The sequence below is a fragment of the Anomalospiza imberbis genome, chromosome 14 (genome assembly GCF_031753505.1).
Source record: "Anomalospiza imberbis isolate Cuckoo-Finch-1a 21T00152 chromosome 14, ASM3175350v1, whole genome shotgun sequence".
Lineage (NCBI taxonomy): Eukaryota > Metazoa > Chordata > Aves > Passeriformes > Viduidae > Anomalospiza > Anomalospiza imberbis.
The window spans coordinates 3733091-3751768 of record NC_089694.1 but is presented as its reverse complement, the minus strand read 5'-3'; the positions used below and the strand labels follow the sequence as shown (position 1 = coordinate 3751768).

Genomic DNA, 18678 nt, shown 5'->3' with positions numbered 1-18678 from the left:
GTGATTAACACGTAAAAATCAGGTTTTTTGCAGGATCCCCAGAGCCCTGTTCTCACACTGCCAAAGCCACCAGAGCAGGAGCTGTGCAGGTATTGCAGGTAAATCTCACATCCACACCTGAGGACACCAAAGACAAATTTGCCTTTTAGACCACAAAAGCACCGTACCTTCAAAGCAGCTCTCTCTCAACCAGTGGCTTTTCCTCTGCCTGGAGAAGTCCCATTTTTAGGTGGATCTACAGCAGGACTCTGCTGAGTGTCACATGGACATCCTAAATAGTAGAAAAGGAAAGCGAATCTGGCCAATACCTCAACCCTTAGCAGAATATAAAATCAGTTTCTACTAAGGGTTTAATGCTTCCCATGGAAAACTTTGGAAATGTAAAAACAATATTCTGAATTTCTTCAGAAAAATGCGAGCTGTCTTTCTCTCAAACCTCAGGAGTGGATGCTCTCAGTGATGGACAGAGAGCACCCTGGGGTTTGATGAAATAAGGGTTGGTTATTGAGGATGAAAGTTTAATAAAGTTCCAAACAACAGCTCCATTTGGGATACATGATCATCAATATATTATGTCTGCTTTCTTCAACCCATTTTGGTATTCCTGTCCCCAAATTAAATAGTGCAAGACTTAAAGAAACCCTTCTGGTCCACAGGCTTGCTCCTGAATCACATCCCATGACAAGTGATAAAGTAAATGAGGCTCAAGTGATTAAAACTCATTAGTTTTGTCCTGATCATAACCAGGTAATGTGTGGACAACCAATACATTTGGAGCCATAAATAAATAGTTTATTGGCACAGGGGTAAGGAAAGCCTCTCAGCATCCTGGGGACTGCCTGGTCCAGTGCTGCTCAGGGACCCTGCTCAAACAGCCTTCTAGGAGCATCTACAGTGATGGGCCTTGACCTGCTGCTCTAAGATCCTTATGGAAGTTACATCTGTAGTTTGGAAAACAGATAAACAGCAGACAACCTTTATTTACTGGCCTCATCTGATTCTCACCAATCTGCTCCTTGAATGAGGACTGGGACCTCTGCATGGGTAAAAAAGAGAGAAACCAGCTAAAGTCTGCATAGCCACCAAGTTATTTTATTTGTAGAGTGCACTTCCCAATGTAGCATTTTCTGATATTACTGGGGTGATCAGCAAGCTAAACCTGTGGAATGTGGCCATGCCAAGGAAGAGCAAACCCCTGCAGAGATTTCAGGTTTGGCTTAAAGAGGGAGCTGAAGTGAGCTCTATCAGAGCCCATGGGAAATAACCTGTGGGTGGTTCAGCAGGCAGGGCTGGGGGAGCTGAGCACTTGAGCTGTTCTGATCTATCTGACATCTCTGATCTATCCTGCTGGAATCTGGTGAGGTTCAGGCTCCTCTGCCAGGGGGACCAGGAAGAATTTCCATTTCTTTCAAAGAAAGTGGTGTGGCAGTGATCCAGAGACAGCAGCACACACTGGGAGGATTTGATTGTTAGATCTTGACAGTCAACAGAAACTTTGTGTGCACCCCATGAACACACGTGTGCACACACAGGCTGACAAAGCACTGAAGCCTCCTAAAAAGAAGAATTTAGATATTGAATTACTTTAATTAGTTCCCTTAATAATTTCTGTGCCCACAGATATTGACTTCTCCATGAGAGCACTGTGCCCAGCATTTATTAACATTCTGCCACTCCTGCATGCCTGCCAGGTTTGTGATTCCACAAGTGTGCTATTGCAGACCATGTGTGCTGGTTAAGTATTTCCTAACTGCCCAAAGGCACTTAGATTTCAATACTAAATGTAGCATCCATTCATCATTTTTCTCTTCTGCATCTTTTTTTTCTAATTATGTGGCTGAAAAATTGCTGACAAACTCTAGCTTGGGACAAATTCTAGGACAAATGTTCTCTAATTTCCCACATGAGACAAAATATATTTCTAATTAATTTTAATAGTATCTTTTGATGTCATAATCCAAACAGTCATTACTGATGCACATGGAAACAGATACTTGGGAGGTGCATCCTCCCAAAGGCAATCCTGTTCTGTGGTGGTTATTTTTGATGTACAGCTATTTTTATAATTCATGTTAAAACTTGAAAATTAACTTTATTTTTTGGTTTTGGCAGACATATGGAAATAACTATCAGACTGTTTTCTTCACTGTCTCTGACACACATGTAAACACACACATGTGTACATGACTATTTCAGTTGTTGTCTCCTATCTGAGGGTTTTCCCTCAAGTTCTGCTTTTAGCTCCAGTAGCAGGTGACAGCCTTGGCTCCCACTCCAGTGTGAAATAAAGAAAAAGTAAACAGGTGACAATTTTCCTGGTGAAAATGGAAGATATGATTATTCTGTGAAACCTCTGGTCAAACCAGATTGAGAGGGCCTTTGGCACTGTGAGTGAAGTTCTGGGTACACGAATGAACAGTGGAGCACAGGAGTGACTGATCATGCATCCCAAGGCAGCAGTGAAAGGGAGGACTGAGGTGTGCCCTGTGCAGAGAAGGTGATAAAGGGGGGAACATCACCACACTGTTGTGCTAAGGATTCCGTTCCATGAGCAATCTCTGATGCCCAAGGCAAAGTTTAGAAATGACAATTCCTAATCTCACATCACGGCAGTCTTTATTTTCTAAAACACAAGTACTCCAATTTTATTTTCACTGAACCTCCAGCATTAAAAAAAAAAAAAAAAAAAAAAAAACTTTCAAAAAATTCTTAAATTTAACAAATAAGAATTTTAGAAGCATGATAAAGAATGCTGGACATGTAGTCAGACAGCATTTCAATCCTTCTGTGACAAAGCTGGACTTACTAGGTTTAGGTGCTTCCTTCCTTGTCTACAACACAATTTAAGCTCATTAATGCCTTGGTCTTTCCCCATCAGTATATATAAATGTATATCTATATATATATCTATTATATAGTGTATATATATATATGGTATAGTATATAGTATATGTATATATATATATACATACATACATATATTTACACAAATATATACACACACATTTATACATATATATATACACACATTGTATAATATATATATTGTTTTCATTATTATTTGCCACACTTTCCTTCCTGACGCCCTTTGCTTATGTTTGAAAATTGCTGCAAGTCTAAAGAGCTGCAATTCTTGCAGTCTGGTCCCAGAATTGCCGTCCTGCCAGCTCTGATATTTCATTGCTGTCCTGCCTGTCTCCAGCAGGTCTGTCTGGACTTGCAGCTCTGTGGGCAGACCTGGATGTGTTCCTGTTGGGGTCTGGCAGTTCTAGTGGAGAGCTGGATTCCTTCTGTGTCATCCTGACTCAAATCTGCTTGAATGTCCTCAGGAGTTGTTTTTCTTTTACCAACAATGTGGTGCTGTTGCTCATGCCTGCCTTGTGATTCATGTGAAACTCCTGCCTCTGTACCAGAGACCTGTTCCCAAGCCATCTGTGCATTATTGCAGTTATTTGTTCCTAAAGCCAGTACTTTGCACAAATAAATTCCATCTTGTGTTTATCAGATCATGTCCCCAGTTGGCTGAGCTAGTATTCAGTTCTGATTTTATAACCCTGATTTAGTGATTTAATATTCAGTTTTGGTCTAATACTCCACCATACATGCAGCTCTTCTCAGCTTGATCTCCAATTGTAATATATAATACCAAAGATTTTTCTTTATCTTTTCAATTAATTTAGAAAATTTATGAGAAGTTACAGAAGAACTTCAGTGCTAAGTTCCTTAGGAACCCAGTTTGATTTGCCTTCCTATTTGTCAGTGACCCATTGATAATTTACAAACCTGTTTTCACACAAGTTTCACACTTGTTCCAAAATGGGTTACTCCAGACAGTCCTTGAGGCTGAACTTTGCACTGTCTGATACAACACACTGAAAAATAAAATTCTTATGTTCAAGGCATACATGACAACTCTTTCTTTTCTGTTCTCCATAATTTCTAGTAAAAGCTGTTAATGAGGCACTTCAGTTTACTTTGACATGTTATTCTTGGCAAATTCTTGCTGACTTAAGTTTTATTTCTAAGTGCTTAGAAATAACAATTATATGAATTTTACACTGTATAATTTGGCAAGAAGTAGCAACAAGGAAAAGAAATTATGTTTGTGTCTTGTGGAGAATTTTTCAGTTTCTATAGCATTTATAACAATTTAATATCAATTCCAGCAGTAAGTTTCAAAAAAAAAAAAAAAAAAATTTCTGCAAGCCTGTAATGGATAACCAAAATGCTCCCTTGTTACCTCAGGGACAAGCAAAAACTAATTTTCTTCTAACAATGATCTTTAGCTAAAGGTCAAAATATGAGTTTGACATTGGATTGTTTAAGACGTTTGTAGCTGATTTGAGAGGGGTCAGAAGTAACATTATTTTATGGAAATTCACTCACAACTGTTTGAAATAGGGGAGCTGGGGATAACTAAGAAAATCTGATGTCTAATATTTGCTAAGTGTGGAAAATCTATAAAGTTATAGTAAGTGGTATCTGATGCAGGATTAAAATCTAAGAGGAAGATAAACTTTTCCAGCAGCTGATAATTCACAGAGAGGAAAAGGCCTTTTGAGGCCAAGTGCAAATGCACTGAACAGTGACCAATGAATTAATTCTGACTAAACCAATGCTGTGACCTCATACAGGAGCTCTTGGTACAGAAATGAGAATCACAATGTCTCAAAGGCATCTTTGGGATGTATTCCCACTCTCACCTTCTATTATCACATCTTCTGAAGAGCTTGAAAAGCAAAAAAATGGAGTATTGAAGTGGGTTGAAACAGTCATTAAAGATGAAAGGAATTAGTAGAATTGTATTTTGAATTTAATTTTATATTCATCCTGTGGAAGGACTGGATATTTATTAAAAATATATTTTTTTCCATAGCTAGATAAATAGACACATGGGAAAATTTAGGCTGAAAAGGGGCTCTGGATGTCATCACGTCTAACCCTGTCTACCCACCAAGAAGTCTATAATGAGAAATAATCTGACTTACTAGAAAACACAAAATATTTTACAGGCCTACATTCAACAAGCCTAGCTTTCAAAGATGAATTATTACAGGCAAGGGAAAAAAATACCATTGAATAGTAATTTAACAATCTAGGACAATTCCAGTCATTTCAAAACAATTTTTTATGATTCAATTATCTTCTCATTTTCACTCCACAGAGCTCGCTCTCAGCAAAGACAGCTGTTAAATGGCTTTTTAAAGAGTTATTACTGTTCTTAAAATCACTTCTTAATGTCTCCAGAAAAAGTTAAGGAGATGATTAAACACATGTGCCCAATGCAGAGCAGTTTTTACAGACCCACTGAGGTTATGCTGCTGAAAGATCAACAAGAAATGAGATGGTTGGTGAAATATTCTGGGAAAAGGGGGGAAAGGTTTTGCTTGGTTTCAAAGTTAGAGCCAGACAGCATCCTAACAGAAAGAAACTATTTATTTTCACCCTTGGTTTGTGGCTGAATTGTTTACTTTGGAATATTGTTCTGAGGAGAACTACTAAAATCCTACACATTTAAAAAATAAAGAGTTTTGTTTGTTATAATCAAGCAGCTAAATTTGCCTAACTAAACTGGACCAGTTTGGTTTAGTTCCTTTCATCCTGCTAGAATAAAATAATTCTCTAATGTATTCAGAGAATGATTATATCAGGCAATGAAATAAGACTGTGGCTTACTTGTTGTGCACCTGTTGGTGTGCAGGGTAAAAGAATTAAAAAATGAAGCTGAAGTACTGTTGGGATTCACAGAAAGAGCTGAAGATAAGTATAGGATATAAACATAAAGGAAATACTCTTTAAAACAAAGTTACAACCAAATTTAACCTCTGTGACATCAGATTCCCCCTCAGTGACAGAAACACCAGCACTGGAAATTCCCACCCTGCTGGGACAGCAAATCTGCTCCCAGACCACCTCCTTCCCTCCTTTTCCAAGCAAATGCTCAATAGTCAAAACTCAATCCAAAGTAAATTAAAATAGCTAGAACAACACCAGAGAGCCTGGCCCTTGGTAAAAATTCTGCCATCCCAATAATTCTTAGCTTAAAACATCTTTGATTTCATTGTATTAACTGTTTCCATCCCACGTGACAAGTCAGGATATTTCACTAAAACCTGGCTGCTGCTCCCAGGGAACAAGAGTAAATACTAAAAGTATTTAAAGGAACATCCTGCCTTCATTTCAGGTTTAAATATATGCTAGAGCATCTAAATGAATACAGTTTCAAAGTGTTTTGTCAGGAAATAGGCACTGTACTCTCATGCTGTTTTACAGGATAAAGTTTGCCTCATCACATTCTCCACTAAAACCCATTTAGGGCAAAGAAACATTTTTAGTGGAAAGGAAAGCAATGGCTGATACCTGGCCCTTCCTTCAGTTTTGTTGCACATATTTTGAAAACCTTGAGACAAGAATCTAGATGTCTTACCTGGATAGTAACATTTGATTTAATCAAATTCAAGTGCTCTCAGCCTAAATTTTTATCTTCATGACCAAGATCTGAAAATCAACATATGGGTTATGTCTCAGATTTGTTGCCTTCTTGTTTTATTACCTCAGAGCCATCACCCAGCCTCTTGTTATCACAACTCACTCATGTAAGACATCATTTTCCTGGGGACACGACAGGAACTGAGCAGGGTTTTTGAACATCCAGATTTGCCTGCACATGGCTTTGCAAAGCAAAGTGGAATTCATGCATACTATAATTGATTCATTATATTTCATAGCTGCACTGTTTATCTTCTTATCCTGACATCACAGAAGTCAAAGTCCGCTGGGACTTCCCATTACAATAAGTAGAGACCAACATTCTTCCAATAAAATGTCTTGAAGAGCAAAAAAAGGAAAAAAGCATTTGAGAAAAGTGGACAGCCACTGGCACCCTTAGCCATGCTTCAGTTTACCTGATAAGTTACAAGTCAAGAGATGGAGGCATTCTGGCAAGAAATGAGCATTTTCAAACCCTGTTCGTTTTAATAGAACTTGAGAAAATGAACAACCTTTTTGAACGGGGCCAATATACCTTTATTTAAATGGAAATTGTGAGCAAACCACTAAGAAGTCCTAGGAGTTGGAGAAAAGCTATTTTAAGCTATTACATATGGTTTGAGTTGCTAGGGAAACCTCTTTTAGAGTGTTCATTTAGCACAGATGCTCAGGAAAGCTCTGTCTCCATGTCAGAGCATTTCAGAGCATTGCAGAATGTGAGGAGACAGAGATGCACACACACACACATGCAGGCAAAAATACCTCAGCAATTTTACCTTAGTCATGGTCCACGTCTTTGGGGGGAGCGCCTTCTTTTCCTCTCTGCCAGGACCACCAGATCAAAAGCTCTGATTCCAGACTGAGAATATTTGTTCAAACATTGCCTTCAGTTTTGATCCCCTGGGCTTCATGTTTCAGACATTCATCTTTGTAGAGCAGGAGCTTTGCCTTTGTCATGCACTCAGTGAAAAGGCAAAGGAGAGGCTGGCCCTGATGCCACCATTACTGGCCACCCTTTTGAGCCGGGAGATAAAAATATATTATATATTTATATATATAAATAGTATTTTGAGCAGAGAATAAATATATACTCTGAACAAAAACTGGGGTGCCCTATTATGTTTATAGTGATCATTAAAAGACGAAAATGCTGGCTCTGGGTCATGACTCTCATTTCTGTCTCACAGTCACTCACAGAAGAGTCTCTCCAGCTCATCATTCAGTTTATGGAAAACTTAAAGGCAGAAATCCCCTCCTGTGCCCTTCCCTACCCCCACCCTGCTCTGTGTGCTGGTGCAGTGCCTTAGGAAGGACTCTTGACCTTTCTGGCTGAGATGCCTGACCCAGTAAAATCCCCCAGCAGCGCAGCCAGTGCAGTCCCCTGGTGCTGTCACAGGGGATTTAGGAGCAGAGCAAGACAGCTTCCTGGGAAGTTCCAGCCTGGTGATCCAGCAGGAGCCAGGCTGTTCAACCAGAACACAACGAGCTGCTGAGATCAGCACAGAAAGGACAAGGCTGTAAGTCAGGACCAATTTCTTTTGCTTTAATTTGTTTCCTTCACTGAAAGGATCCCGATTTCTGCTAAAAGAGAGATGTAAAGTGGCTTGGTGGTACAAAATGCCAATAAAGTTGCTCGGGAGGAAGCTCCCATGGGATGCCCCAAAGCAGGAGGGCTCAAATGTTCCTCTCCCTTCCTCTTTCAAACAGAGCCCAATTACTCCTCAGCCATTTAAAGTTTCCTTAAACTTTTTCGCTTAAAGTGAATCCAGACCTGACTTTAACACAACTAATAAAGAAACAAAGTCAGGACTGGAAGGACAATATTTTATGAATAAATGCAATAAAATCGCTGTGTTATTTTTTGTATAATCACATTACAATGTACATTTGTACATTCTACTAGCACTCCAGGAGAAAAACCTGTCATAATAATAATAATAATATAAGCAATATTTTTCACAGTTCATATCAGTTACACACTTTTAGCCTTTCTTTGTTTTTCTTTTGATTTAATGTGCTACATTTATTTAGATTTTGTGGTTTTATTCCTATTCAATTACAGTGAGTGAGGCTGGCACAAACCCTGGCTTGTTGGAGCAAGTTATCACTATTATCTGTCCAGATAAATGCCAAGTCACTAATGGCATCGAGAGAACAGGTTTTCCTAAGCCAGGTTGTCAGAAACACTGGTAAATACTCTTGATACTGTCAAATTAAAGCAGCCCTAATGTTCTGTCTGTAAAAGTTGTAAAGACAATTCTCCCTCTGTCTTCCAGAGGTGCTGTGGGCTCATGAGTAGAGGTTTCCTCACTAAGGAATTCCTGTAAGATGCTGCCTCAAGCCCCTTCTTTTCTGAGCTAGCACAGGAGATGTTCAGTGGGTGTTCTTTTCTGATATTAGCAATGATGTACATAATAATAAATGCTGAAATATTTCTCAGGTGTTAAAAAGTGCAAGTCAGCGACCCAAGGTAAGAACAGGAGCTAAAGCACAACAGTCTACCTCATTTATGATATTCAAAATTGCCTCCAGTAAATATGAAAGGGCATTCACAGTGTGCTGGTTTGGTTGTACTGACTTGAAAGAAAATGCCCTCAATTGAGCCAGAAATGAATACAGCAGGTTAAGTTTTTTGAATTTCTTTCCAGACCTAGGTTTGAATTATATTTTCTGACACAGAAACTCAGAAGATAACAAATGGCTGGAGAGTACTTTGGTATCAGCATATCTGTACCTAGGGACACACAGAAATATTTTGCTTTAACACAGGGAGACTCTCTCAGGGTGTAATTGCACAATTAAGAGAAGAAGAGAATTGATCACAGATAAATTTACCTGGCTTACAAAACCTTCAAACAGCATAGAAAACTTCAGTCTATTTTTCATCTGTGATTTCTACCTGTGAGGCTGCCCAGACATTTACACACATCCTCTCTCCCTCATTTGTAATAAATCTGTAATTATGACAGGGCACTCTCGCTAAATAGGTTAAAAATCACACTTTTTCTCCCCAGTGCAGTAGCTTTTAGCTTTGAATGAGGTATCCAGCAGATCAGCTGAATCAGGTCAGGAGATATTTTGGAACAAGCCTGGAGATTTTTACATGACTGGGGTTGTCTCATATAGCAAAATGAAATTTGAAGCAGTGCCTTCATCTAGGGGATCATGTTTCACTTGAATGGGAAAACATGATAAGGGTTGTTATTTGTTAGTTAGGATCCAGATAAATGCAGGAAAGGAAAAATGTAAAAAAATGAAATGGTCATGAGAAGCCCAAGGAGAGTGTCCCTTTGCCTTTGATGAAAAACAAAAAAGAGGTGAGAAGCATGTATGAAGGTATTATGCTAGTGGTTTGAGGTTTAATAAATCGAGATACCTGAAAGAATCTCCCAGCAGGATCCATATCTGATGAGCTGCAAGGCTCAGATTGGCAGGGGCAGGGATAATTGCTATTGAGACTGTTACTCTCTCCTTTCCAAAGCTCTGCTCACTGGAGGCACAAACACTTCACATTTCATTTTTTGTTATACTTGGATCTCCCTTTGCTCCTCTCTGCTCCACTTTTCCAATAATGGTCAAAAGGGACAGCATAAAGCAGGGTCTTCTTCGCCTCATGCTCTCCCATCAGGAGTCTTTCTGAAAAGTCCTTAATGAAGGAACAAACATGGAGTTAATTAGTTTCATCTGGCAGTAGCTTTGCTTGGAGTGAAAACCAGTTCTTCTTGCTATTGAACTGTATTTTATTTTCTGTGTCCTCTAAAGAAAAATGCCACAGGCTCAGATCCAGCATTAAGCCATTAGTTTTCATCTTGTACATTCTGACAGCTCCAAATCCTGCTATATCATGCCTTCTGGTCACATCATTTTTTGTTCTTTAGAAAGATTATCACTTGCTCCCAGGAAGTTGAGCGGGAAGCACTCAGCCTCCCTGAGCTTCTCCTTCACTTTTAATTTCCCTCCAACACAATCATGTACTACAAATGTGAGTTTGGAATTCATGCATTGCAGTGACCACATAGCATTATCAGAACAAAGGATAATTTTAAGATGGTAATAAATAAAATACTCCTATCCTTTTACCTGAAAGTTTTCACTCAGTTATTCTTTATTATATAATGTAAATGAATACAGTGTTAATTCTCACCTTGAATGGTGATTTAAACTGGCATTAATTGAAATTATTTGTCTGAGACACTCACTTCACCCCTGAATATAGACACATTTCTATTAAATAAAACACTCAGGCTGTGCAGGCAATGTTTTCTCCTGGCTGGTTGGATATTGCTACAGCTCCAATTTCTATGCCACAGAAATAGGTGGTTTTAAGCCATGCATTAGAATGTTTATAGCAAAGTTTTGTGTTCAGATTAGTTCTGTACCAGGAAGAGAACGATTAGAAACTCCTTTCCATGTATCCATTTCTTAATTATCTGCATAAAACAAACAGTGAGCATAAAACCCTTCTGTAGGCACAAGATCTTTCAACAGTAGAAAAAGCAGAAAAAGATCTACCATCAAGAGAGTTCACACACTCATCTGCAGAAACTGGAAAATAATTTTGCAATTCCTCTGTTAAAAATAATAAATATGCAATTTCCAAAGGGAAACAGCTTCCTGAGGAGAGTGTTTGGATTGACTCATCTTTGTACCTGAGAAGCACGGTGTGGCCACAGCTGAGAGAAGGCACAAAGGGCTCGGGGGCTCTGCAGTTTGGGTGCAGCTTCCATTTCCCAGTGGAATTGCCCCAACAAATCCCTGATTTCTATTTCTAGGAGCATTCAAAATATCCTAACCCAAATTCATCCTGCTATGAATCATGATGACATCTGTCTGTACATTGTCATGTCTGGGGGAAGAACAAAACTCAAACTAGCTAAAGTGGTTTGCAGTTAATGATATGCACATTTACACTTGTAATCCCAAATGGGAAAAGTTATTTTAACTAACACCAACTGAGAGAAGTGGCAGGTTTATGCTAGCCTTGGCAATAAAAAAATGCTAAAAACAGGTAGTTTCAAGAGCTCCAAGTTCCAAAGGAATTGTCAGAGCTTTCAGTTTAGTTGGGAAGTCAGGAGTTTCTCCGTTAACTGAAATAAATTATAAATTTTAATTACTTATTTCTTTATTTGCTACATCATTTCCTGTCATTATTACAACCTCATGTTACTGTTACAATCTCAGCAGTCATCAATAATTTCCCATACTCTTTTAGGACAAATCTTTTCACCCATACCCTAAGAACTCCACAATAAAGAATAAGAAATGAAGAAGATGACTGCAGCAGAAATTTCAAGGCAGAGGCTGGGACAGTTACCGATGTGCTACAAGTTTATCAGCATCAATTAATACAATTAACACAACTTTATCATTATTTTATCTGTGTTCAGAAATGGCTTCGAACTTTCTCTCTCTTCTTTCCTAACTGAAATATTTTTATTTCCCAGCCAGCTGCTGGGGTTTAGCTGTGACAGATGCCGTGAGTTTTGTAGGGAAAGTTTTCCTCAGCAGCCAGAGGGGCAGGGCTCACAGGGCTGAGCTGCCTGGGGAAAGGGGCTGAGCTGCACTGCTCTTAAATAAGCAAAAATAAAAAAAAGAGAAAAGAAGAAGGAAGAGCTGCACTGGCAATATTGCTGCACAAACAAGCGGAGCTGCTGGAGCTGCAGTTTTGCCTTGGCACAGCTCCAGCCCCCTGAACCCCCGGCCCTGTGACTGCTGGGATTTACAGAGCACAGGGAAGGACACCCCAAATCCAAATCTCTAAATGACACCCATAACTGAACTTGATTAAACTGAATTTCTCAAATGTAACAGCATCTTAAATAGGTACATTCAACAAACACCCGGGAAGTGGTCACCATAAAAATCTAAATAATAGCTTCATCTACACCAAGAAAATTAAAAGACTCCAATAAATCACCTTGGTTTCATGCAATATTATGCTCCTAAGCTTCCTTATCATCAGGTTTGCCTCCTAGTTTTGGCCACAGACACACTGAATGAGGTTTAATAAAACACTGAATTTTAAAAAGGACGTGGCAAATAAATGGCATTTATGTGTTATCGCATTCTAATTAAATAATGAGGAAATCTGGATTTATCCTTTATATACTGATTAATGAGGAGTGCTCTGCTGATTAGTGTGAAGAGTTCTCCATAATGACAGAAAATAAATTTAACGTAATTCATAAATTTAAAGAATTGTAGGCCTGGAATGAATCACAAAACTTATGCCATCAATTCTGATTAGAGAAAAGATGAAATTTTATCTCCACACACCATTTTTGAGTCCTGGATTCCTTAGGATCCAGAAAAATCTTGCTGTTAACTGTCATTTCCTCCCCTGTGTTTCATTCAGGTATTTATTCGAACAGAGGTGTAAGCAGCCCTTTGAAAAGTCAAAATTGCCCCAAAGTTAAATGAGAAAAGGGCAAAGATGCCTCTCTGAAATTCAATTCAGCTCCCAAAAAAAATTTTGTCTTGCTATGATATACCCATAATAATAAAAATTAAATATTAATAGCAATTAAACCCTCTTCCTACCACATGATTTTCTGCAATAAAATCATGGAGCAGCATCAGGAGCAGGATTTGCCTGGAATTCTCTCAGCACCTCGTCTGCCTTTGGAATTGAATCCCTGACAGATTTCAAGCATGGCTAAACAAGTTATTCATATCTCTTGTATTTATTTCACTTAAAACCTGCCATCCCAGCTCGATTTTGAAAATGTCATGTGAAACAGTGTCAGAAGTCATCCAGAAGGCAAGATGACTTCTGACAATTCATGTTTTTCTCCCAGTAAGCTTTGGTTCCTCGGAAAAAAAGAATAAAATACAATGTTCTGACATGATTCCTTCTGACCAGCCATGCTGGCTGGTATTTATGTCCTTCTTATCATCCTGACACTTAATGCTTTCTGATTATTTCTTCAAGTTTTCAGTTTATATTGTCTGTTTCAAATTTCCATATTTCTTTTAAAATAGGGGACCATATTTTGACTATCCTTCACAAATCCTTACAGGAAAACTCTGGAATGATTTCACTTGGTTCTCTACCTAAATTAAATTCATACAACTCAGTGATTTTGGAATAATTGAAATATAGATTTATCTCTCCAGGCTAATGCATGTTTTAAGCCATTATTAAGAATGCTAATTACAGCTCCCCATCCCAGTGAACACCAGCACAAAGATAACATGAAACAATTTGGGTTCCTGATTCTTCAGACCAAATCATCGATATTTTTCCTCCCTGACTTTTCCAAATGCACTTTTGGAAACTTTCATTCCTGAATACTCAGATTTTTTTTTTTTTTTTTGTCCAAACCTGTGCACATTTTATAGGAACAAATCTTTATCTGTGCCACACCCTCAGCATCCTCTGCCAGAATTCCAGGTCAGACTCCAGGGGGCTTTTCCTGACTCCTTCCTTCAGGATATTTTGATCCCTGACTTTAGTTCATCACTACCCAGTACTACACTCTGAAGGTCAATATTTGAGTCTCACAGTCATACACTAAGGAAAGTATAGAATTTTTTATCTTTGAATTCAATTTTTCCCCTCCATAATATTTCTACCATTTCGAATCAGCTGCTGAAGATAAAACAGAAATTATATTATTAATTTTAATGGAGAAATTGCTTTTGCTTCTAGAATTTTTCAGTCTCTGAAGACCTTTGCCTTTGAAATAATTAATTATATAAGTGGTATTTATGGTGTAGTTAAATGGGAATCCACTAAAAAGCACCCAGGACTAAATGAAATGATTGGACTTTCACTCTCTGGGAAATGATTCTCTAACCACAAATAAATACATGCTATGGGGAATTATTCATTCCCCACAACAGTACTGTCTATTTACAATTGGGATGGCTGAGTATTATTTGAGGTTTTTTCTGCAAACTTCAAGGCTAAGTGCAATGTACTGAGGTACAACATTTAGAGTGTTGTATCTTGGATATGCTGAATCTGAAAAAACAAATTTTTTCAAAAAAGAATTTTCTGAAAAACATTAAATGATGCTTAAGAGGTAAATAACAAAACATTCCAGAGTATGAATTTGGCACCCAGTCGCTGATACAAAACTAATGAGCATATAATCCAATTTTGCAGCTTTGTCATCGTCTATGAAACATTGAAAGAAAACAAATAAGAAAGTGGAGTCATTAAACACACTGAGACAAATTCATTTTTGTAAGTCAAAATGACAAAGGAAACACATTAGAGGTGAACTTGGTTTTCCCCTTTTTCTTTAAAACTAAACTAAGCCAAGTTAAGATGGATTTGAAATTGTAATAAAGACAGAAACATCTTTCAGAGGGGATGGAAAACTGCTGTGTCTCAATTCAATATTACATTATAATTTGATTTCTAATTATTTCCCTTGACTTCTATGAGCTATATAATGAGGTATGATCTTTGAAAATGAATGATCTAACATCTCTATTTTCTGAAACTACCAATTCAACCCGACTTACCCTTTTTTATTTCTCTGTTTTCTGAACTAGATGTTAAATTGTGGATGAAATCCAATATTCTGCTAAATTTAATACGCTAATTTTGTGAAGAGACCTTATCTCTCCTAATCATTTATGAATTTACATTAATAATATCAAAGACAACACGGAAATTTAGTCAACAAGCTGTCATTATTTCCCAGTTGGGCTTGGAAATTTAAAAAAACAGGTGCTATACATTCTAAAAAATAAGATATTAAACTGAGAAAACGCTTTTCGAAATAATCTTTAGCTAAAATAGTGTTAAATATTGCAGCATTTTCAAGCTATGCGATATACATTTATGTCAACAAATGCATAATTATTTACTAAAAATTAATGAAGAGAAAAAGATTTTTCTAAGTGTCAGGAAGGTGTTTCAATTTACATGAAAATCCATATTTAAAGGCTGTAAGGAATGATGCTTTGAAAAAACAATATGGGTTTTCTATAAGTGGGAAAGCTAACAGAATTCTGGAGTGGGAGGAATATATTTGTATTGTATATTTCCAGGAAAGGCAGAGAAATTAATTTGTCTCCATTATTTGCATTCAGATTCTAAAGGCCATGTACAGGTTCCATGAGCTGTTAATTTGGAAATTTCCCTAGAATTATATGGTGCTCAATAAATTTTCCTCAGATTCATTACTATTGAATCAAGTAATATAACTGACAGAGTAAGAGATCAGAAATAAGAGCTAAAGATGTAACACCCAACATTTCATACCAAGATGTATTTTAGCTATCAGTATCACAGGAAAATAGGGTTTTTTAAGGATTCTGTTTGTGAGTGCTCAGAAGGCTGCATTTATCTCATCAGTGCTGTGCAATCCACTCAAAACTGATGGAAGCAGACAAACCAGCAGCACCCCCTACTACACATAACTGCAGTAAAGTACAGTTTATGTGCTGGTTTATGAATGAAAACTTCCAGATACCAAAGAGAGAAAGCTGGAAGAAGGCATGGTGAGACCAGGATTGTGGGACTATTATAATCCTAAAAATTTCTGCGCTGCCTTTTGAATAAAAATCAACATCATCAGCATTTATAACGCATTTCTAACGCTGTGATCATCACTGCCTCTGTCCCTGGCAGGCTGTCCACCACCAGCAGCTCTCTTGGGATGAGCACCAATGGCTCTGACGAGTATTTCCAGTCCACGAACCACGCGGAGCAAACTTTCCGCAAGATGGAGAATTACCTGCAGCAGAAGCAGCTCTGCGACGTGCTCCTGATCGCCGGCGACCAAAAGATCCCAGCCCACAGGTACTGCTCCCAGGATCATTTCTGCCTGAAATTCCCAAAAAGCTGCCATGATTTATGAATAGCCTGGTTAGTTATGAATGGAGAGTTACTCTAATTAAGACTCCAGCTAATAATGTGATCAACCTTCCTTATATATTTATTATTTTAAACACAATGAAATTCAAATGCAAACCGCTGGCACTGTTCACCCTCTCTTCTTGCTGCTGTCAAACCACAGCAAGATCAGCAGAGAAAATCTGCCCAGATGAGCACTCTGGGAGAAAATTAGATTACTAATTACTCTTTTAACTTCACTGCTCACTGTTGCAAGACTTGACTCCTATGCTAATTGTTTCCGTTGTACACACAATTCATAACATATTAATGCTGGATTTTCTGCCTGGTACTGAGGTGATGAGGTAATTTGCTGTCCTGCTGATGCCTTGTGAAGGCTGCCCTAGAAGAGAGGCTAGATGGAGCTAAAGAATAAAGTAGGGATTTATTAGGAGTCCTCAATGGATCCACCTTGGACAGCAAAAGAGTCAGGGCTGCACCCAAGATGAACCAAAATGGTCCCAAAATGCACGAGCGCTCCCGGGGGCTCTCCCTGTGATCATCTCTGCTCCATTGGCACATTGCAGTTCATTGTCCCATTCCAGCTCCAGCCCATGCAGTCCCATCCTGCTTGTTTTTCTCTCTTCATTCCACATTGTTTGTGCTCTTGGGCCTGAGATTTGGATCATTTGTCCTTGGTCCCCAGCTGGAGAAGGAATTATTTTGTCTCCCTGCTCTGTGAAGAAAACTCACCATCCCCCAATATGAAGCTCAGACACTAAGGCAGCACAGAATCTGAAAAATAGAAAAGCAAAAACCTTGAGGCATCTCTGCTAACACTGCCTCTCCTGCAGGCTGGTTCTCAGTGCAGTCTCTGACTACTTTGCTGCCATGTTCACCAACGACGTGCGGGAAGCAAAGCAGGAGGAGATCAAGATGGAGGGAGTGGATCCTGAGGCGCTGAAGGCTCTGGTGCGCTACGCCTACACAGGTGACCCTTCCCCAGAGCTGCTTGTAGAAATTTTTATATACTTTTGTTCATTAATATATGAATTTTCATAGTAAAGTTCTGTTTATAGAAATTTATATATATATATATATATATATATATATATATATATATATTTTGTATATATATATATATATATACATATATATATATACATATATATATAAAATATAGGGTTTATAGAAATCCATATATTAATATATGGATTTTCATACTCTGGGTTGGAAGGGAGTTTAAAAAACACCCATCTCCAACCCCGACACCTTCCACAAGACCAGGTTAATCAAAACCCTGTTTTGGGGAAGGTTTTTCCCTAAACACAATTTTCTTTTTCTTTTTTTTTTTTAACAATCCAGATCGTATCTAAAGCTGTTAAAGTTCCAATAAAAATGTCCCAATCATTGTATTCAAAATCCACCAAATCCTGTAAGTTAAAATATCTGTTTAAAGACTCCTTCAGCAAGAAAGGAAAATGAATTTGTGAGCCACAGGACATCTCAGAGAAAAGCAAAGAGCAACAAGGCTTTAAATAATGAAAATACAAGGGAAATGACTTAAAACTTACTTTTTTTTTTTTCTTTCTTTTGGCCTAAATGAAAACTGCCCAGGTATCCTTGAGTTAAAGGAAGACACCATAGAGAGTTTGCTGGCGGCTGCATGCCTTCTGCAGCTCTCCCAGGTCATTGAGGTGTGCTGCAACTTCCTCATGAAGCAGCTCCACCCTTCCAACTGCCTGGGGATCTGCTCCTTCGGGGACGCCCAGGGCTGCACCGAGCTCCTGAAGGTGGCCCACACGTACACCATGGTAAGGTGAACAGCTGACAGCTTTCCAGTCACAGTTACATACAGAAATACTCACTTCTGTTGTTCCCCATTTCAGAGTTTTGCCCTATAGAAAGGCAGCCTCGGTGAACTTAAATTTGCAGTACGAGTGATACCTACTCCTGCCAAAAAATGTAATAGGGCCTTAGCACGGCTCGTGTCTAGGGACAAACAGCAATAGGCCATCCTCATGCCTTTGATTCCACACAAAGAAAACTCTAAAGCTGATTTTAAGGTGAGACACGCATAAAAAGAGTCAAAATAAAGAATGTATTGGAAAGATTTGGAATGCTAAAAAGAAGCATGTCCCTGACTGGAACATAATCCTCCTCTGGCTCAAAGCAAGAAATGAATATTCAGAGCATGGGAAACAGAGAAGCGAGATAACTTGCTATGAAACCAAATTGAGGGATAAATATTCAGGGCAACAAGATGTGCTATCACAGCTTAAAACACACAAAAAGAATGGCAACTGCTACAGCTAAATAGATATAAAAAGAGCTGCTTGTTAGGAGAGACATGGCAGCTTTCTGCTTGAAATATTAGGGGAGATGTCAGAAGCAGT

The 18678-nt window shown here is 38.4% G+C and overlaps 1 protein-coding gene across 2 annotated transcripts in view; it reads left to right on the top strand.

Annotated features, from left to right (window-relative positions):
* The window catches only part of KLHL4 (kelch like family member 4), a 74267-nt gene that overhangs the window by 39643 nt on the left and 15946 nt on the right, over positions 1-18678 (top strand). For both annotated transcript variants that reach the window (XM_068204564.1, XM_068204563.1), the window contains 3 exons: positions 16079-16249; positions 17137-17273; positions 17900-18096. In XM_068204564.1, coding sequence (XP_068060665.1) covers positions 16107-16249; positions 17137-17273; positions 17900-18096 — 477 coding nt within the window. In that variant the 5' untranslated portion in view covers positions 16079-16106. The remainder of the gene's footprint in view (positions 1-16078; positions 16250-17136; positions 17274-17899; positions 18097-18678) is intronic.